The following is a 22,404-nucleotide window of genomic DNA, read 5'->3' on the forward strand; positions in this document are numbered from 1 at the left end:
ATTTCTAAAACAGGTGGGACGATACCTCTTCCTTTCTGAAAAATCTGTACTGGTTCCTAGGATTGATGCTAACAGACTTGCTAGACCATTGTAGCCTTGAATAGGACAAGATCCTAACGAGCTAAGGATAAATTCTGATGAAGAAAGTGGAAGAAAAGGGGAGAACAGGAGGTTCTCAAGCATGGGCTCCAGCTGAGGAAGCAAGACCTCAATGGAGAGCCTCAGGAAAGGACTGGGTATACACAACACCAGGACAAGGGACTGGGAATGGGGCACCAAGGAGAGGGAGGCAGTGTGGCCAAGCAGAAATAGGATGCTATTATGAGGAAAGAGACCTGAATTATAGTCCTATCTCTGTCATTCACCCCAAGTGGCTCGACTCTCTTCTCTGGGCCTTTCTTTAGACAAGATGATCCCTAGGCTTCCTTCCAGCTCAGGCAGGATACACTTTTATTTTGGCTACCTTGAAAGAAAAAAACAACTTTGTGTACTTCAAAATTCTGCAGAAGATCAACCCTGCTGCCATACTTTTTTCCCTGCCTGACTTGTTCAGAGAGCTGAGCCAGAAGAATGTACAGTATTCTCTACTAGTGAGCATGGCCAGAAATAGTGGTCAGTCCCATTAACTTCCCTTTTTCTTTCTTTAAACCTTTATCTTTTGTCTTAGTATCAATACTTAGAATCTGTTCAAAGGCAGAAGAGCAGTAAGAACTAGGCAATTGTTGTAAGGTGACTTGCCCAAGGTCACACAATCAGTAAGTATCTGATTTGAATCCAGGTCCTCTAAACATCAGGGCTAGCTCTTTATCCACTTAGCTGCCTAGCTACACCTCACATTGACTTCTTAGACAATTTCCTTTTGCCAGAAGCCAAGCTGTGCTACCCCCAAAGCCACTGGTCAGTTCATATTCCTCTTCAATTCACTGCTTTGAATGTAAGTTTCTTGTGAGAGAGGGCTTTCACTTATCCCCAGTACATATATATATATATATATATATATATATATATATATATATATATATATATAAACCCTTACCTTCCATCCTAGAATCAATACTGTGTATGGGTTCCAAGGCAGAAGAGTGGTAAGGGCTAGGCAATGAGGGTTAAGTGACTTGTCCAGGGTCACACAGCTAGGAAATGTCTGAGGCCAGATTTGAATCCAAGACCTCCTGTCTCTAAGCCTGGCTCTCAATCCACTGAGCTACCTAGCTGCTCTCAGTCATATATTCTTAGATTAAAATTTCTCTCTCTCTCTCTCTCTCTCTCTCTCTCTCTCTCTCTCTCTCTCTCTCTCTCTCTCTCTCTCTCTCTCTCTCATTTCCTATCTCCCTCCTCCCAACAGTCTCAGGAGGAAGTCTGTGATTTGCTCCATGCTGCTCCATTCCAAAACATTTTGCCTCGAGTCTACATCAAAGGTAAGAAAATCCTGAGGGATATGATAGTCTGAGTTCAGGGACTCCTCATGCATGTAACTGATTTTAATAAATAATTCCCAAAGGGATTTGCCTTCTTGACAGTTTTCCTTATATGAGCAGACTTGAGAGGATTACTCAAGAGTTAGTGACTCCTAGCAAGGGATGGAGGGGGGCATAATCATGAAAAAAAAAATCAGAGAATTTTACCATTTTGATCCAACTGAGAATATGGCTCAAGATTTTCATGTATTTTACACATTAATGGAATTCACTGATTGATAATCAGTTTAATTCTGACTTCCAAGCCCATTCTATTCATTATTTGCTCTCATTTTCTGCCAATTTTTTGCCTAAACAGAAGGAGAACGCTTGGAAGTCCGGATGAAGCGACTAGAGGCAAAGTATGCCCCTCTTCACCTCGTCCCTCTCATTGAGCGTCTGGGGACCCCACAGGTAAGAGCCCAAGAAGAAGAGAAGCCTCCCTCTCCATCTTTGGAAATGTTCCCAGCCATTCTAGCAGTCTCGGGATTTAAGGAAATTTCACAAAAAAAATCAGAGAGACCAGAAATATATAAAGGCACAGGGAGCTACTCATTGCTTAGTGTTTGGCCTTTTTACGCTCCTCTAGGGACTGAGATTGGTGGTTGTTTTTCAGTCATTTAGTCATGTCTGAATCTTTATGACCCCTTTTCGGGTTTTCCTTGCAAAGATACTAAAGTGGTTTGCCATTCCTTCCCCAGCTCATTTTACAGATTAGCAAACTGAAGCAAACAAGCTTAAGTGACTTACCCAGGGTAACCCAGCTCATAAATGTCTGAGGCCAGATTCGAGCTTAGGTTCTCCTACCTCCAGGCGCTCTATTCACTGTGCCACCTAGCTGCCCAAGGACTAAGATAGACCTGTTCATACTTCTGTCCATTCATTCCCTGCATTCTTCCACTTCTGTAGAAAGCTGCCTAAGTCCAGAATCTAACCATGTCCAAATGTCTTGGGGTGGTTAATCCATGTAGGAGGAAATACCAAGACTTTCAATTCTCTCTCCTCTCAATTTGAGCTTTTCCTATTTGAGTTATCCCACCACCAAAAAAGAAGAGGAAATTAAAAAGGAGCTGAAATTTAAATTTAAGGGAAAAGTAGAAACAAATTCTTAAAGACTGCTTCCCTTTAGAGAATAACATCAGTAGCTGACATTTATATAACATTTTAAATTTTGCAAAACACTTTACACAATTCTCTCATTTTACCTTTACAACACTACAGAGCAGGTGCTATTATGTATATCCATTTTACAGATGAAGAAACTGAGGCTCAGAACAGTTAACTGCCTTGCTTAGGGACCCATAGCTAGTAAATGTATGATGTAAAATACAAACCCAGGTGTTTCCAATGCCAAGTCCAATACGCTATCTACCCTAGAACCCTACCTAACAGACCCCATCATCACATCACAGAGATATTCTTAGAGTAGGAAAATGGGTCAAAGAGATTGGGGCAGTGAGGTAGCACAGTGGATAGAGTGCTAGACTTGGAATCAGAAAGATCTGAGTTCAAATTTAGCCTTCAGACACTAGTTTTGTGGCTCTGGCCATGCCTCAGTTTCCTAATGTATAAAGTAAGTAGATTAGATATGATGGACTCTGAGGTTCCTTTTGGCTCTAAGTGGATGGTCCTGATTACTCTTATGAAAGCAGCATCCAGCCCAGGTGCATCTTCCAGCACTGACACTCCTTTAGATGTAGGTATTTTTGCTCCTGGACTCAGGAGAACGTGGCCAGAAATACTACATGTTGTTTCAGGCATACAAACGCCCCAGTCTTAGAGGAGGGACAATGTGATTCAATTAAACAAGCCTTTATTAAGTACCAAGTAGGTGGTGCAGTGTTTATTAAGTACCAAGTAGGTAGTGCAGTGTTTATTAAGTACCAAGTAGGTGGTGCAGTGGATAGCGTCCTGGACTTCAAGTCAGGAACACTCATCATTCCTGAGTTCAAATCTGGCCTCAGAAATTTACCAGCTCTCCGACCCTGGGCAAGTCACTTAACCCTATTTGCCTCAGTTTCCTTATCTGTGAAATGAGCTAGAGAAGGAAACAGCAAACCATTCCAGTACCTTTGCCAAGAAAACCAAAATGGGATCACGAAGCGTCAGACAAAACTGAAAGTAATTGAACAATGCTGATGTATTATAAAGCTGGAAAAATAGGTTGGGAGCCACATTAAATATACTGCGTGTCCAAAGTTAACTGCATCGAGACTTTGGGGACACCCTATTTTTGCAAAGTGCATTGCAAGCCCTACAGCTCTCTGGGTGTCTGTTATTATTGCTTTGGGGGCTGGAAAGGACCTTTAGAGAGCCTCCTGACCCAGCCGTGCAGATACCATGTTAATGAACACATTTTCCATCTTTCCAGCTTGTTTCCCCAGTGGATGGGATCAGATCATCCAAAAAGATTTCCTTTTAGGGAGTCATCTCTTCAGCCAGTATGCAAACTTGTCTTGTGTTAGCACTCTCCCACAAGAATCTGGTCTCCAGTTCTTAGTGCCTGGCATCAGTTTGTATTTAGAAAATTAGGAATTGCTTCTCCATTCCATTTAACAAATTGTCCTTGGGCCTTGTAGAATTCCCTAGTCAAACACTCAGTGTTTACCCAGTGTAAATTCCTTTACGTTCTGTCCAAGTTGGAGAAGAGTTAGCAGTTTTGTAAATCCTTCTCCCTTTAAGAAATGGTCTAAAACTTAGTCATCCAAACAACCCCAGGAAAGTTAGCAAAACAGCATCAGGGCCAGCAAGAGTTCACTGGAGGACTCAGCATAAAGCTAGGGCAGTGTCTAAAGTGTATCCTATATGCTAAAGGTCAGAGGGCAGCCTTTTATTATGAGGATTGGAATTTGTCTCAGAGACCTGGGGAAGTTTGGTTTCTACTAGAATGTAGTGCAGTAGGGAAAAGTGTTTGCTTAGAAAGCACTTCATCCCTGAGGGGCAGCTAGATGGCTCAGGTCTGGAGTCAGGAGCCCTGGGTTCAGATGTGGCCGCGGACATTTCCTACTGGGGTGACTCTGAGCAAGTCACTCCACCCCATTTGCCTAGCCCAAGCCCTTCTGTCTGAGAGTTGTTACTAAGAATAAAATAATAATAAAAAAGTAAAAAATAAAAATAAAATAGAAGAATAAAAGAAGAAATCGCTTTATCTCTGGCTTGCCATGTGAACATGGCTGTCCTGTTTAACCATTCTGCATCTCACTCAGTAAAGTGTAAACTCCTCCAAGTCTGAGATTTTTACCTTTTCCCCGAGTATCTCTAGCCCCTAAGCCAGTGCCTAGTTCAGAGGAGACCCTGAATAAGTGACTCACTCGCCTCTCTCCCCAGGCTAACAGTACTGTTCCTTCCCCTCCTGCCTGGCCTGAGATGGCTGGTCACTGGCACATGGCTTCCTCTCCTAGGGAATAAGGCCACTGAGGAGACTGAGAGATTGAAAGGTTTCTGGGGAGGCACAGCCTTGGAGCCAAGGACATTGGGCACTATTAAGGGATAGTTGAAGCAAGTGATAGCAGTCATTCTCAACTCTGGGAATATTTCTCCCAAAAAAACAGAACTGGCTATCAAGAATTAGAGCATCCTTCTTCCCAGAACAAAACTGGAGAAACACCAAGAACATCTTTATGCCTAACACTATTTCCTTAACTCTTGCAGACTGCACTCTTGTTTTCATTCGTCATAGCATTCCCTAGATTCATTTCAACAGGCTTTTCTAATAAGTTATGATCCCCAACTTAAAAAAAATACATGTGTGTTGGAGGACAGGGAGGGTGCCTTAATTTTATAAGGACTCCACACCTTTACATGTTCAGGGCCATAAGAATACCATAGAATGAGACATTTCTGAGAAGGACTCATCCAGACAGTCTCAAGAAGTGGCGCTTTGTGACCTTGTCCTTAAATTTTAAGTTTGAGGACAGAAAGAATTGGTGAATTGATCCCCAGGACAGTCAGTTAAAACATCCTTTTCTGGGCAATAGCATCGTGGTATTTGAGCCCAGAGCAAAAGGAGAAAAGCAGAAGAGACCAAGGGATATTAGCAAGACAGCCAGGATGGGTGACGGGATTGGGTGGGTCTGATGGTCTGGGGCTGGCTACATACAGAAGGCTAGTTGAGTTTGTTCTCACTCACCAATCAAAACAGCTCAACTTGGGGCAGCTGGGTGGCTCAGTGGATTGAGAGCCAGACCCAGACATGGGAGGTCCTGTGTTCAAATGTGGCTTCAGACACTTCCTAGCTGCATGACTCTGGACAAGTCACTTAAACCCCACTGGCTAGCCCTCAGTTTGTTTGTTTTTTTCATTTTGTCCATTTTATTCACCTTCATAATACTACTTTTACTGCATCAAAAGCTTTAAATCCAATAATACAAAAGACCAACTCATAGCAAGTTAATTTTGAATGCCTTTTTTTTTTTGGTCAGAAAGAGTGACTTTTAAGTATTATAAACGTAAATGACTGAGAGGAAACAAGTGCTAAATTACAAAAATACATCCTCCACACAAAGGTTCCAAAGCTCTGCCTTGGAACCAATGCACAGTATTGATTTTAAGACTAAAAAATAAGGGTTTAAAAAAACAAACAGTTCATCCAGGGACAGGGAATCCAAAGTGAATGAATTAACTCTTGCAGGGACTAATTGTGGGGAGAGGGTGTATTTTTTCTGTTTTTCCAGACCAAAGGTTCTCTTTCAGGGAGGGAGAAGCAGGGTAGGAGCAAGGCAGATGACAAGGTAGCCAGAGTGGGTTTACCTTCAAACATTGTACTGATTTTTGGTAAGGTTAGTACTGTGCTGTGCCAGAGTCCTCTTCTCTGATGCTTTATCATAGTACGGAAGTAACTCTGGAGTCTTAGAGCTATGGCAGCAGAACATGACCCCTGGCAAATCCTACCAAAAATGGAAAGGCAGAAATCAGCAATTGCCCAGTATGTGTTAAGCACGGAGGATACGAAGACACAAAGGCAATAGTTCTTCCCTTCAGGGATTTAAGTTCTGAAGAGGAGAGCCATCTTTACATGAATAAATGTATACATAATATTTACAAAATAACTTGAGGGTAGTGTGTTGTAGGGATCTTCAGGTAGGACCTGGTGACAGATTATGTCACTGTCATCTAAAGAACTTTCTAATTAAGGTCATTAGAAAGTTGACCTACTCATGAAAACTTAGTACTATGACATAGAAGTCCTGGTCCAGGGGGCAGCTGGGTGGCTCAGTGGATTGAGAGTCAGGCCTAGAGACGGGAGGTCCTGGGTTCAAATCTGGCCTCAGACACTTCCTAGCTGTGTGACCCTGGGCAAGTCACTTGACCCCCATTGCCTAGCCCTTACCACTCTTCTGCCTTGGAGACAATATACAGTATTGACTCCAAGATGGAAGGTAAAGGGAAAGAAAGAAAGAAAGAAGAGAGAGAGAGAGAGAGAGAGAGAGAGAGAGAGAGAGAGAGAGAGAGAGAGAGAGAGAGAGAGAGAGAGAGAGAGAGAGAAAGAAAGAAAGAAAGAAAGAAAGAAAGAAAGAAAGAAAGAAAGAAAGAAAGAAAGAAAGAAAGAAAGAAAGAAAGAAAGAGAAAAAGTAAAAGTCCTGGTCTATAGTAGTGGAGAAAATAAATAAAATAAAAGCATAAAATGTTGAAGGAAATCATGGAGCACTAAAGGATCCATAGACACCCTGCTCCCAACCAAGTCTTCAGTCATTGTAAATAATGTTCAATCTCTACTGGTTTGGGAACTAGGGGGAATTGGATGGGGGGAGTGAGGTCGGGAAGAGGAAAGAAGAAAATCTCAAAGGGGACTAGGAGGAGAAAGAGAGAACTACCAACAAGCTTTCACAGATACTTTCCTTCCCAGCAAATTGCAATTGCCCGGGAGGGAGATCTGTTGACCAAGGAGAGACTATGTTGCGGACTGTCCATGTTCGAGGTCATCCTGACACGCATCCGGAGCTACCTCCAGGATCCCATCTGGCGTGGCCCACCCCCCACCAATGGTGTCATGCACGTGGATGAGTGTGTGGAGTTTCACCGTCTGTGGAGTGCCATGCAATTTGTATACTGTATCCCAGTGGGGACCAACGAATTTACGGCTGAGTAAGTGCCTGGGGAAGTGCGGGGCAAAAGCCACCACCTCTAAAGTTTCCCTGGTAGAGATTTGGTGATTGACTCTTAGTGATCCAAGATAAGAGAAAATAGAATCCGAGTCTACTGGAAAAATAAAGATATACATATATACACAGAAACTGAAGCAAGCCCTCAGTAGTTCAGAATAAGCAAAAAAGAGATTGTATATCAAAAAATATTCATTGTTCAACATAAGCAGAGAATACAGGTGAAATACATCAGAAAGAGGAAAGTCTGTAGTTGGGTGGTGTCATTTGAAGAGGCTGCTCAGAGGAGATGGAACTAGGGCTTGGACAAAGACTCAAAGGATGAAGAAGATTTAGAAAGAAAGAGAGGAGAAGGGAAGGCATTCCAGAAGAAAGAAATAGGTAAAGCAAGAGTATGGAAGTGGGGGGGGGGCAGCTGGGTAGCTCAGTGGATTGAGAGCCAGGCCTAGAGATGGGAGGTCCTGGGTTCAAATCTGGCCTCAGACACTTCCCATCTGTGTGACCCTGGGCAAGTCACTTGACCCCCATTGCCTAGCCCTTACCACTCTTCTGCCTTGGAGCCAATACACAGTATTGACTCCAAGAGGGAAGGTAAGGGTTTAAAAAAAAAAAGTATGGAAGTTGGAAGAAGCAGGGGGAAAGAGGAGACTGGCTGGAGTAAAGAGTGTATATAGTGGCTGGTAAGTCAGCCAGTCAACTATTATTTATAAGGAAGATGGGTTAAGTTGTTTGGAGCCAGATTTGACAGCCAGGATCAGAAGTCTAGGTTTGATTTGAGAGACAGAAAGCAGCTATTGTGGGTTTCTGAGTGGGATTTCCAAGTTCCTCACTTTGAACCTGGAGTCGGGAAGACCTGAGATGAAATCTCAACTGAGACACTCACTAGCTGTGTGACTCTGAGCAAGTCACTTAACCTTTCTTTGCCCCAGTTGCCTCAACTATAAAACGGGGGTAATAATAGCACCTACCTCCCAGGATTGTTCTGAGGATCAAAAGAGATAATAATTATAGAGCACTTAGCACAGTGCCTGCCACAATAGTAAGGGTTATATAAATGTTACCTATCATTAATACTGGCACCACTAGGTGGTGCAGTGGATACAGTGTGGGCCTAAAGTCAGGAAGACTCATTTTCCTGAGTTCAAATTTGACCTCAACTGCTTACTAGCTATGTGACCCTGGGCAAGTCATTTTGCCATATTTGCCTCCGTTTCTTCTTCTGGAAAAAGAGCTAGAGAAGGAAATGGCACTCCAGTACCTCTGCCAAAAAAAAAAAAAACTCAGATGAGGATCGAAGAGTCTAAAATGACTAAATGATAACAAATCATTAAAATGAATAATAATAACAATAACAACCCAATGTTGGCTATGCCACAGGATCATAGACATGGCAGTGGAAGGTCCCTTAGAATCCTGTGAGTCCAAATCCTCATTTTACAAAGGAGGAAACCAAGGCACAGAAAAGTTAAATGACTCATCAGGGGTCACATAGCTAGAAAGTGTCAGAAGTGGGGTTTGAACCCAGGCTTTTCTGACTCAAATCCAGTGCCCTATCCATTACATCATGCTGCCTTTCATCTCGCCCCATGAATAAGCTAGACTTATTCATACCCATGTGCAAGTTGGAAATATGAGGATAAAGGATCATCAAGAATGGTTGAGGGGCAGCTGGGTGGCTCAGGGGATAGAGAGCCAAGTCTAGAGACAGGAGATCTTGGGTTCAAATCTGGCCTCAGACACTTCCTAGCTGTGTAACCCTGGGCAAGTCACTTAACCCCAATTGCCTAGCCTTTATTGCTCACTCTTCTGCCTTGGAACCGACGCTTAGTATGGATTCTAAGATAGAATGTAAGAGTTTAAAAAAAAAAAGGCTAGTTGAGACCCTTCTGTCTGGGAGCAGGCTCCTAGCCATGGTCCTGACATAGGGGTTATGGAGGGTTATCCTCCCCTCATTCTAGTTTGCTGCTTTCTCCCCTTCCAGACAGTGCTTTGGAGATGGCTTGAATTGGGCTGGCTGCTCAGTCATCGTCCTCCTTGGACAGCAGAGGCGTTTTGATTTGTTTGATTTCTGTTACCATCTGCTGAAGGTGCAGAGGCAGGATGGGAAGGATGAGATCATAAAAAATGTGGTAAGTAGAACATGGTGGGTGGGTGAGTGGGAGGCCTAAGAGAAAACATAGAGACTGTGCAAGGCAGAAGGAAAGGCAAACGGTGAAAGTAGAATAAAGCAAAAGGAACTGGATTATTCCAACAAATACACATAGGTGGTGCAGTGGAGAGAGTGCTGAGCCTGGTGTCAGGAAGACTCATCTTCTGGATTTCAAATCTAGCCTCAGACACTTACTGGCTATGTGACCCTGAGCACTCTCTTTGCCTCAGGTTCTTCATTTATAAAATAAGCTAGAGAAGGGCATGGCAAACCACTACAGAATCTCTGCCAAGAAAACACCAAATGAGGTCACAAAGAGTTGGACATGACTGAAAAAAAATGAACAACAAAAGCAAAGGCAAAGGCAGCTAGGTGGCTCAGTGGATAGAGAGATAGACATAGAGACAGAAGGTTCTGGGTTCAAATGTGGCCCCAGACACTTTCTAGCTGTGTGACCCTGAGCAAGTCACTTAACCTCCAGTGCCTAGCCCTTACCATTCACATTTCTGCCTTGGAACTAATAGCATCAATTCTAAGACAGAAGATGAGGGGTTTTATTTTTTAAATGCAGAGTGATATAAAGACACTGAGTCAGAGAAGGAGTTGTTAGTGGGCATATATGAGCCTGGACCTCCTAGGGTGGTGGAATAAGTCATATCATCTCCCAGGGCAGGGAAGGAATAGAAACCTCAAACATCTGTCTTTGGATTTTTCTAAAATTAGGTCAAAGATGCAGAAAAAGCCTTTGATAAAATACAACACCCATTCCTATTAAAAACACTAGAAAGCATAGGAATAGAAGGGTCATTCCTAAAAATAATAAACAGTATATATCTAAAACCAACAGCTAATATCATCTGTAATGGGGATAAACTAGATGCATCCCCAATAAGATCAGGAGTGAAACAAGGATGTCCATTATCACCTATCAGCTATTATTTAACGTTGTACTAGAAACACTAGCAGTAGCAATTAGAGAAGAAAAAGAAATTGAAGGTATTAAAATTGGCAACGAGGAGACCAAGCTATCACTCTTTGCTGATGATATAATTGTCTACTTAAGGAATCCCAGAGAATCCACCAAAAAGTTAGTGGAAACAATCAATAACTTTAGCAAAGTTGCAGGATACAAAATAAACCCACATAAGTCATCAGCTTTTCTATATATCTCCAACATCCAAAACCCAGCAGCAAGAGTTAGAAAGAGAAACTCTATTTAAAATTGTTCTAGACAAGATAAAATACTTAGGAATCTACTTGCCAAGACAAATTCAGTAACTATATGAACACAACTATAAAACACTTTCCACACAAATAATAGTAGACCTAAACAATTGGAAAAACATCAATTGCTCATGGGTAGAACAAGCTAACATAATAAAAATGACAATCCTACCTAAATTAATCTACTTATTCAGTGCCATATCCATTGAACTACCAAAACACTTTTTTATAGAATTAGAAAAATTATTATGAAGTTCATCTGGAAGAACTAAAGATCAGGAATATCAAGGAAAATGATGAAAAAAAATGTGAAGGATGGAGGTCTAGCCTTACCAGATCTCAAACTAACTATAAAGCAGTGGTCATCAAAACTATATGGTTTTGACTTAGAGATAGTAGAGTGGATCAATGGAATAGACTTGGGATAAATGACAGTAGCAAGTTAGTGTTCGATAAACCCAAAGATCCCAAATTTTGGGACAAGAATCCACTATTTGAAAAAAAAAACTGTTGGGAAGATTGAAAAACAGTATGGGAGAGATTATGTTCAGATCAACATCTTACATCCTATACTAAGAGTAACTCAGAGTGGGTAAATGACTTAAATATAAAGAGGGAAGTCATAAACAAATTGGTGAATAAAGAATAGTATATCTGTCAGAACTATAGGAAGGGAAGGAATTTAAGTCCAAGTAGGAGATAGAGTACACTCCAACATGTAAAATGAATCATTTTGATTATATTAAGTTAAAAAGGTTTTATACAAACAAAAAAAATCAGAAGAGAAGCAACAAATTAGGAACAAATTTTTATAACAAAAATCTCTGACAAAGGTCTCACTTCTCAAATTTATAAGGAACTAAATCAATTGTACAAAAAAAATCAAGCCATTCTCCAAATGACAAATGGGCAAGGGACATGAATAGGCAATTTTCAAATAAACAAATCAAAATTATCAATAAGCACATGAAAAAAGGTGTTCTAAATCTCTTATAATCAGAGAAATGTAAATCAAAACAATGCTGAGGTACCACCTCACACCTATCAGATTGATCAATATTACAGTAAAGGAAAATAATAAGTGTTGGAGGGGATGTGGCAAAATTGGGACACTAATACACGGCTGGTGGAGTTGTGAATTAATCTAACCATTCTGGAAGGCAATTTGGAATTATATGCAAAGGGCTTTAAAAGACTGTTTACCCTTTGATCCAGCCATACAAAATATTTATAGCTATGCTCTTTGTGGTGGAAAAAAATTGGAAAACGAGGGGATGCCCTTCAGTTGGGGAATGGCTGAACAAATTGTGGTATCTGTTGGTGATGGAATACTTTTGTGCTGTAAGGAATGATGATCTGGAGGCTTTCCATATGAAATGGGAGAACCTCAATGAAGAAGAGTGAAACGAGTAGAACCAGGAAAACATTGTACACAGAAGGTAGAACATTATGGAACAATCCAATGTAGCAATTCAACAAGCCAGGACACTCTTGAAGGACTTATGGGAAAGAAGGCTACCCACATTGAGAGAAAGAGCTATAAGAGTGGAAATGCAAAAGCAATTACTTATAACTTATCACTTGTATATGTGGGGATGTGATTTGGGGTTTAGGCTTTTAAAATCACTCTATAGCAAAAATAAATGATATGGAAATACATATCAAGTGATGACTTTTGTACAACACAGCGGAATTGCTTGTCGACTCTGGGAGTGGGGAGGGAAAGAAAATGAATCATGTAAACATTGGGAAAATATTGTAAATAAATAAATAAAATTTAAAAAAATAATAAAATAAAATTAGGCCAAAGACGGGGCAGCTCAGTGGATTGAAAGCCAGGCCTAGAGACAGGAGATCCTGGGTTCAAATCTGTCCTCAGACACTTCCTAGCTGTGTGACCCTGGGCAAGTCACTGCTTACCCCTTACTGCTCTTCAGCCTTGGAACCAATTCACAGTATTGATTCCAAGACACAAGGTAAGGGTTTAAAAATAAATAAATAAAACTGGGCCAAAGAAGTGAGAAATTTTCTAGCTGAGTGACTTTTCTGTGCATTCTCTCATGTCTGTGTTCCTGTTCTCTGTCCTTTCTTGTGTTTCTCACCCCATCTCTTTGCTGCAGCCTCTGAAGAAGATGGCCGACAGAATCCGCAAATACCAGATCCTAAACAACGAGGTCTTTGCCATCTTGAACAAATATATGAAGTCAGTAGAGACGGACAGTACCACCGTGGAGCACGTGCGCTGCTTCCAGCCACCCATCCACCAGTCTCTGGCTACCACTTGTTAGGTGTAGAGGTTCCCCAATGAGAGCCTATCGGGAGGTGAAGGGGAGGGACCACCTCCAGAGTATGTCCGGGCTGGCTCAGGAAACTGGCCGCCTGTGGGCTGAACACGGAACCAAACCAGATACCCCAAGCACACCTTGACCCAAGCCAAGAGCTGGGCCTGTGCATGTTCTTCCATGACATCTCCCTGGTTGGTTTCTCCCATAGCTTAAAAAAAAAAAGACACAAAAAAGGCAGCGCGTGCTTTTCTTCCTCGTTTTCTTCTGTGTTGATACTAAGAATTCATTGTTTGACCCTTTGGCACCCCTGCAGCCTCCAGCTCTCCCCCCATCGCACGACTGTGGCTGTTCCTTAAGGCCTTCCATCTTGTGCCCGCCTCTGCAAACATAGCCATCCGTGGCGTCGTGCTGGTCTCTGCAGGCTCACGTGGGGTGGAGATTTCTGGTGCCCATGGTTCTTTGGAGAAGCAAGCCCTGGCAGAGGCTGACACCAAGGGCAAGTGGTGCTTGCATGCCTGCCTTGAGGCACAGGTCTTGGTCAGGCCCCAACACTTCAGCTTATCCCAGTCCTCGCCTTGCGCATCCTCCTCTCCTCCTGCTCCTCCAAATCACACTGGACTCCAGGGACTTCAGCCCCAAGAGCACTCAAGGACTGAACAGCTGTCCTCCAAGGGCTATTGGGCAGTGCCCACCCACACACAGTACATGAGGGTTTCTTGGTGGTGGTTTCCTGCTGGAGATGGTGCTTGCTCTTGCTTTCCTCTGACTCTAAAAGTAAAGTAGTCCCCCCCTTCCCCAGCCCAGCCCAACTACTGCCCTCCAGGAGGGAACTTGCAAGTTCATTCATGCCTGTAGCACACGTATTCGTAGCAGGCTTAGGAAGAACAGCAATCCTAAAGCATCCCTGACCTTCACATCTCTAAATAAAAACCTTTGAGCAGAGGGGCCTTCCTGGTTTTCTCCACCGTTTGTTGCCAAGACAGGAAGCTGAGTGGCAGAAGCTCAATAGCCCTTCCTTTGTGCATCTGCCTGGGAGCCAGGCACAAAGGACAGCTCGGACCCAAGGAGGTAGCCTGGTACAGCCCAAAGAGCTGTGACTCCAGAGTTGGAGGTCCTGAGTTCAAAATCTGATTTTGATGCTTACTACCTATATGACCTTCAGTACATCTTTTAAACTCTTTGGTCATTAGTTTCTTCATGTGCAAAATGAAGAGATCAGACTAGATGGCCTCTACAGTCCTTTTCAGTTCTAAATCTATGATCTCATGAAATCTCAGTAAACGTCAGGGAGGAATCATTTCACTTACGGTCAGATACAGTCTGTTGAGGGAAGAAGTGGGATAGAAAGGGCAGGGGTAAACGAGCACTCGCTAACTTCAGTTTAGGGGTATGGAATCTTTCTCACAAAATGCTTCCACTCACTCCCAGCTCCCTAAACTGCTCTCAAATTCTACTTGCCTACGAATGACAAATGACTTTCACAAAGGGCATAGGAATCCCTTTTCTAATGAAAGTATCAGAAATGTACTGGGGTAAATCTCCCAAGAGGGGGGCTCTTTCTCTCTCTCTTTAAAGGGTGCTTTGGCCATGGGCAGCTGACAACAATTAAAGTGCCTCTTTGGGCAGTCTGTGCCCCACAAGAGATGGAATTCAAGGGGGAAATTATGAAAGAGGGTTCAAGTCAATCAGTTGGGCCAATTTTGTTACAACGAAAGGCAAGAGAAAGAGGGACTTGAAGCTAAACAAATACATTTGTGCCCCCAAGAAAGGAAAGTAGAGAACAGGAGGTAAACACAGGAGCTTCCTAAGAGAGAACTCCTCAGAGAGGCACTATTCTCCACCTGGACTCTGTGAATCTTCTGTGCACTCTAGGGCAGCATCCCTAAACTATTAGAAGAGAGTTGTGGGCAAGAAAGGAAAATAAGGGGCAGTGTGGTGCAATAGAAATAACACTGGAATTAGAGGTGGAGGACCAAGGTTCAAAACCTGGCCTTGCCATTTACTACTTATGTGACCATGGGCAAGTCACTTGACCTCTGTGAGCCTCAGTTTTCTCATCTATAAAATGAAGGGGTTAGACTAGATGGCTTCTGAGGTCCCTTCCAGATCTATGATCCTTTAAGTTACCCAAGGGGCAGAATATCAACAGGTAAAAGCTTGGAATTCTCTCATGGAGAGAACCATTCTTATTTTTCCACCTCTAACCAGAAATGCTTCCCAAGATTGTGGAAGGGTGAGATGAATTAGCAATCAGATGCTTCAGCAGCCTAGATCCTCACTAATTGTTGTATATGATGCTACCAGAAAATCCACGAATCCTAGATCAGTTTGGTCAAAGGATATTATTTGGTTGGTCAGATCCTTCCTGGGAAGAACAGTTATTCATCTATCAGAATCTATCAAGCCACTATTGAGCTGATGAGTTCCTCCTTAATACGTGATTTCCACATTCAATCTAGGGTTCCTAATTGAGGTAGCTGCTGCTTCAGCACCTGCTCTAGAGCTGAGGGTAGCCCTCTATCCAAGCCCCATTCTCTGGGTGAGCCATTAGAAGGGCAGAATCTGGCTCTGCACACTCCATGAGTCCTGGTGGCTCAAAGAAGACACTGGTCCTCTTCTACTCAGGAGATCATCTGATCTCCTGAGTAGATCAATTGGAGCTCCCTATGACACTAGCAGTCACCAGGCTATGGCCAAAAGACATCCATTGCAAATATCAGTCAGTTCTGGAATTTGAACTTTAGACTCTGGGAAGAGCCCATGTTGATCTGGTTCAACATGGCAGCAGTGGTCTAAAAGGAGGCTAATGGGATTGCTGATCTAAAACCCTCCAGGAAAACAGATAACCCTCTCTCAGGTTATGGATTTACTTTATAAGATATTACTTTACCTGGAAATGGCTAATCTTCACAGGCCTGACCTAGGTGATAGAGGAGGATGACACCACCTCAAAAGTCTCCCACTTCAAATTCCTGCTTGAAGTTAACATTCTTAACTCCTACCACAGAAAAAAGTCAGATCTGAAGCCTTTGGAAATTTGTGAATTTGTGGTATTTTCTTTTTTCATTCTCTTTTCTAGGAGCACTTCCTTCTGGACACTAAACATAAAAGTCCAATATCTCTATGGCCTCCTTTCCTGCTCCCTCTCCACCTCCACCCCCTGCCCCAGTATTATTGGCCCAGCTTAATTGATGTGTGTCCAAGAACCAGAAAACAAACAAAACAAAACAAAACTTGGTTTTTAAGAGTTTAAAAAAAATCTGTTTGCAGAAATTGTCAAATGTACCATATTTGTATTAAGAGTCTTTGGGAGTTTTTTTGTACGATGAATTTACATTTATTTATGGTGAGTTATTTACGCTAGTGATAAAATCATGGTGTTAAATTCTTACATCATATTTGCTATGCAGCCGAAGAAGAAATTTTGCTTTGTATTTTGGGGGGTGTTTGTGTTGAGTTGATAGATGTTTCCATCTCCATTAAAACTGCTTCTGAACTGGTAAAACCAGCACCACAGTCTCCTCTCCAAACTTTGTCAGCTCAACCTGTGGGAAGCCCCTGAGAATTGCTCACTGAAAGGAATGGCTTAGAAAATTATTAATAACCAAGAAGGGAGATGATAAACAAGGACCAGAAAAGGCTGTAGAGCCCGATATACTGGCATAGCCTGCTTTCTCTCTGTGCTTAGTGAATATTCAGAGTGTCTACACAGTACGGATCCATACAGAGCTTGAAGGAACCCAGGCTCACTATCCTGGGAGTTTCTAGTCTCTAAGTTAGAAGAATGCGTATGGCAAAATAAAATTAGTATATAGGAGTCAGGAGGCTTAAATTCTGGTCCTAGTTTTCCCTTGAACTGGTTGTGTGACCTTGGGCAAGTCATTTTTAGGGTTGCAAGCCAGCCTGGGAAAGCTTGGTCAAAATATTCAGTTGCCAGCAAAAGTCTATGACCAATCCTAGTATTCCTGGATATTGGGGTTCTATCATCACCTAAACAATTCACCAAGCTCAGTAGGGCTTGGAAGGGGAGGGGGGCAGCGAGGTGCCTTGGTAGTGACCATGAGGTCGAGGAGAAGGAGCACATTGTTATTAATATGTCAGTGACAGCCTTGATTTTTGTAAATCTAGTAAGTTCCCTTCTCTGGACCTCAGTTTCCTCATCTAGGACATGATCAGATTGGACTAGATCATGGGGAAAAGCCCTTCCAAGCTTCAACATCTCATGACTTATCTCACATGGGTTTTAGATCAACAGTTTCAAATGAATTTTGAATTGATTGCCTCACAGAACATCATATTTAGAACCTCAAAGGCCATCAAGTCCATCCCCATAGGTGAATATGAATCTTCTCCAGGATAAAGAGGTCATCTAACCTCTGCTTAAAGAACCCATAGCAGCCTGGGGCAGCTGGTGGGTTTCACTTTTAGATCACTCTAATTGTAAGGAAGGGGAAGCCAGGTGGCACAGTGGATAAAGTGCTAGTCTTGGAGTCAGAAAAACCTGAGTTCAGATCCAAACTTGATACTTTCTAACTGTGTGACCCTGGGCAAGTCACTTAACTTTGCCTCAGTTTCCTCATTTGTAAAATGAGCTGCAGAAGAAAATGGAAAATGACTCCAGTATTTTTGTAACTCCAGTTCTAGGGTTTGAAACCTCCACCACAAAAGTCCAATGGGGTCGTGAAGATTTAGAGCCTAAATTTATTTCTTGACTATTTCTACCCATCGTTCCTAATTCTGCCTTCTAGGGCTAAACAGAAGAAGTCTTATTCCTATTCTACATGACGGCACTTCAGATAGCTTTAGTTAGGTAAAGATAGCGATTACGTCTCAAGCAACAACATTTATTAAGTACCCACCATGTTGCAGGCAGGCATAGTACCAAGCTAATCTCTGAGCACACAAAGAAAGAAAAAACAGTCCCTGTTCTCAAGGTGCTCCCAGCCTGATAGGGGAGAGAACATACAAGCAACTACGGGTACAAACAAGATCTATATAGGCTGGAGCCAGCCAATTGTTAAATGTTCAGAGTGAGCATTCACACCTCCAAATCAGCAAATGCTCCAGATGGAGCCTTATTTTATTGTTTTGTTGATTGTCTAGATTTAATAAAGTGGTGGAGAAAATGTTAATGATGTGGTTAAATGTAATTATTTGTTCATTAATATTATGTTATAATAATATATAAATTAATATTTAAAATATTAATTATGAGACTCATTCTTTTCCCCAAAGGGAAAATTGTTAAACATTTATCAGATTATCACTGTGTATACATTGATAATTTGGAGATTTTCTCAGAGGGAAGGCATTAGCCAGTAGTCTTTTCCCAAAATAGAATAAAGGGTGTCCCAAAAGTATTAATCCAGGTAGAAATTGGACCAGGGCTTTGGGGACACTCTGTATAAGCAACTTGAGAGGAGAAACTATTTGTTTTGTTTTTCTTTGTATTCCTAGCACTTAATAGGTACTTAATTAATGCTTGTTGATTGACATTCTGATAATTGGTGTAACTAAATCAGTGGCTCTTATGGACCTAACTGGCCCTCACTTGCAGCTTTCAGGGCAAAAGACAGCATTAATCTTTGCTCTTCATCTCACCTTAACCCCTTGAATTTTTTTTCAAACTCTTACCTTTTGCCTTAGAATCACTACTCAATATCAATTCCAAGAATTGTCAGGGCTAGGCAATTGGGGTTAAGTGACTTGCCTAGGGTCGTACAACTAGGAAGTGTCTAAGACCAAATTTGAACTCAGGACCTCCCATCTCCAGACCTGGCTCTCTATCCACTGAGCCACCTAGCTGCCCCACAGCGTCATAATATTAATTGAGAGAAGAGCCTAGAGGCACCTAAGAACAATGGATAGACCAAGGTAGAGGAGACAGATGCCTTCTTGCAGATGGAGTCGGTACTCTCCCTACCAAAATGCTATCAATAGCTCTTAACAGCAGAGACTAAATTCAAAGTCTGTTTTTCCGTCTTGGAGTCATCATTGAGGCTGGCATTTCAGGCACTACATCACTCCCATTCTCTGTAATTTCATCCTTTTAGAGGCACTAGGAGGGTGGTTTTAAGCAGAGTAGAGCAGAAAAGTTCAAGGAACAATTCAAGATTTGGGTTTTGATTTTTTTTAATGGCTTCACTAGGTCTAAGAGATATGGAGACAGACAGAGACACAAACACAGACACAGACTCTGCCCTCAAGGAGCTGACAGCCTAATCCACAAGACAGATGAGAAAATAAGAGTGTGATGGGAGAGACTGGAATTTTTCTTTTTTCTTTTTAATCATTGGGACCTTCCCCTTACTTTCTCAATGTTAAACTCATGCAGATGATACAACAGGGGTTCTTCTCTCTGCAGCCCTTCTTGGCTTCCCATGAGTCCCCTCTAAGCTGGCTGACACAGCATCTCTAAGCTGTTCTGTCTCTTGGGCAACAAGATGCTCCCTGTATTATGGGGAAGACAGCAGAACAAGAGACTACCTGTACAAACAAGATCTATGTATGCTGGAGCCAACCAAATGTCAAATTTTCAGAGGGAGCATTCACATTTCTGAAATCAAGAAATGCTCCGAATGGAGGCTTGTTTTATTTGTTTTTCTTATTTTATCCTTTGCTGGAGGGGATTGCATGGAGATGTGTATTCTTCAACCAAAATTTCGTTCCCTTCATTCCAAAGCTCTGCTCCCAGAAGCTCAGTCCCAGGCTTACAAGCAGGAAATTAGGAAAAGCTTATATAGACAAAAAATTCCTGAAAGAAAGAATGATGGAGTAGCATCCAATGATGGTTAAAGTGCCCACAGAGCACCTAAGCTGTGCCTTGAAAAAAATCAATTGACCAGTATTTATTAAGCAATGACTATATATTAATCACTGTGCTACATGCCAGGAAGAGAAATACAAAGAATGAAACAATCTCTCCTCACAATGAGCTTACTGTCTAATGGGTTAGATGCAACCAGTCTAGATGTGGTCAGTTCACTCTAGGATGAGGGGATGGTTTATACGAATGCACAGTAGAGAGAAGGGGAAGTAAAAGGTCAGTGTAAATAGTCAGCAGTCTGGTTAGGCTAGAAAGAAGAGGGCAGGAAAGGAATAGAGTGGAATTAGGCTGGAGAGGTAAGTGCCAGCCAGATTTTGGAGCACTTGAAATACTACACCAGGGAGTCTGTGTTTTGTCCGGAAGGTGAAACAGTTGGTTGTTTTTGAGCAAGGGAGAGAGGCTTGGTCAGACTCAAACCTTAGGAAGTTGATTTTGAAGGATGAAATGGAAGGGAGAAAGTCTAAAGGCCTAAAGAATTACTAGGTAACATGTAACAGTCTTCTTCTTCATTGAATTCACTGAAGAACAACCAAAAAATAGAACTCCTACTGGAAAGAAAAATTAATTAGCCCATTATCATACTAATCTAGAATAATAAGAGTTTAGAGTTTAAAGGTTCTTAGAGATTATCTTGTCCAACTGAATTTCACACTTTGAGTTAGGAATCCTGGCTTGGTTGCTTGCTACCTGGGTGACCTTGGACAAGACACTTAACATTTGAGTCTCCTAATTTGTAAAATAAAGAAGTTAGACTAGATGGCCCTTAAGGTCTTTTCTAATCCAGGTCTATTACAATTCATTAACACCTGGGAACAATCATATTTTTAAGGATTAACAATTCACTCTCCCAACAAAGCCCTGGGGGAGCTGAACTCAGCAAGGGAAGATTTGGAATCTTAAAAATGTCAGATCTGACATAAACCTCATTCTACAGCTCCAATTCATTGATTTTTATGGAGAGGGAAGTTGAAGTCTAGAGAGATTCAATGATTTGCTCAAATTAGAAAAAAGAAGGGGGCAGCTGGGTAACTCAGTGGATTGAGAGCTAGGACTAGAGATGGGAGGTCCCAGGTTCAGATTTGACCTCAGACACTTTCTAGCTGTGTGACCCTGGGCAAGTCACTTAACCTGTTTGCCCTAATCCACTGGAGAAGCAAATAGCCAGCCACTCCAGTATTCTTGCCAAGAAAACCCTATGGACATTATTGGGGTGCTATGACCCATGGGATCATGAAAAGTTGAGCACAATCAAAGTACAACAACAATAACAATAGCAACATGGGGGAGGGTCACAGTTCAAAGTCCAGGAATGAAGGGGGAAGTGCTAGGTTGGAAGTAGAGTCAAGAGTACCAGAATTTGGTGTGAAGATGTCCAGGGAACAGCAATGGTAGAGTAAGTCTGGCTCTGGGACCTATCATAGGGCAGGATGACTCTTGGTCATCAATGATGATGAGGACAACCAGGATCAGAAAGCAGATCAAAGCAACAATTTTGAGTCACCTGGACTGAGAAGCTCATAGTTTTGGACTCCACTCAATCCTGACCATCTAAGGCCTTGGTCCAGAGACTCAGAAAAAGCCCAGTGAATAGGGACTAATAGAAGAAATCCTGTGAGGGACTCCTGTGGGAATAGATATTGAGTAAGGCAAAAGTTCTTACCTACTTAGGGATCCTCACCAACTTCTCTTCCTTCTCCTTCTACTCTTTTTCCTCTTTCTCCTCAATGGCTGTTGATAGGCTCCAGGAAGAGTCTGACTGGTATGCATATGATCAAAATCCTAGATCCTTAGGTCTACAGCATGGAGAGCCTAGATCTAGACCTTAAGGAGTTCAAAGTTAGGAAAGCCTTAAGAATAGTATCTAGGCAAATATAATTATAAAATGCTTTTTATACAAATAAAATCATATCTATGTGAGAAATATTAATTGTTCATGGATGGGTAGAGCCAATATAATTAAAATGATAATCCTATCTAAATAAATCTTTTTATTTGATGCTATCCCAATCAAATTAACCAAAAAAAAAAACCCACCTATCTTGCTAAGTTAGAAAAATAACAACAAAATTCATTTGGGAGAGTAAAAAATCAATAATAGTAAAAGAATTAATTTTTTTTAATGTAAAAGAAGGAGATCTGGGAGTACCAAATTTTAAACTGTATAATAAAGCAGTAATTATCAAAACTATCTGGTACTGGCTAAGAAATAGAAAGATAAATCAATGGGACAGAACAGACATTTAACAAACAGTAATAAACAATTATAATAACCCTGTCTTTGGAAAAAATATAGATTCAGGCTATTGGGATGAGAAATCACTATTTGGTAAAAATTCCTGGGACAACTGGGAAGCAATTTGAC

At 41.8% G+C, this 22,404-nt stretch overlaps 1 protein-coding gene across 1 annotated transcript in view; it reads left to right on the top strand.

Moving 5' to 3' along the window:
* Positions 1–16,727, top strand: part of CYFIP2 (cytoplasmic FMR1 interacting protein 2) — a 167,636-nt gene extending 150,909 nt beyond the window's left edge. Inside the window, exons 27-31 of the mRNA XM_056811521.1 lie at positions 1,346–1,418; positions 1,777–1,871; positions 7,303–7,541; positions 9,540–9,687; positions 13,052–16,727. Of these exons, the coding sequence (XP_056667499.1) occupies positions 1,346–1,418; positions 1,777–1,871; positions 7,303–7,541; positions 9,540–9,687; positions 13,052–13,219 (723 nt within the window). The 3' untranslated portion in view covers positions 13,220–16,727. The remainder of the gene's footprint in view (positions 1–1,345; positions 1,419–1,776; positions 1,872–7,302; positions 7,542–9,539; positions 9,688–13,051) is intronic.
* The last annotated feature ends 5,677 nt before the right edge of the window (positions 16,728–22,404 follow it).

This window comes from Monodelphis domestica, chromosome 1, assembly GCF_027887165.1.
Source record: "Monodelphis domestica isolate mMonDom1 chromosome 1, mMonDom1.pri, whole genome shotgun sequence".
NCBI classification, from domain to species: domain Eukaryota; kingdom Metazoa; phylum Chordata; class Mammalia; order Didelphimorphia; family Didelphidae; genus Monodelphis; species Monodelphis domestica.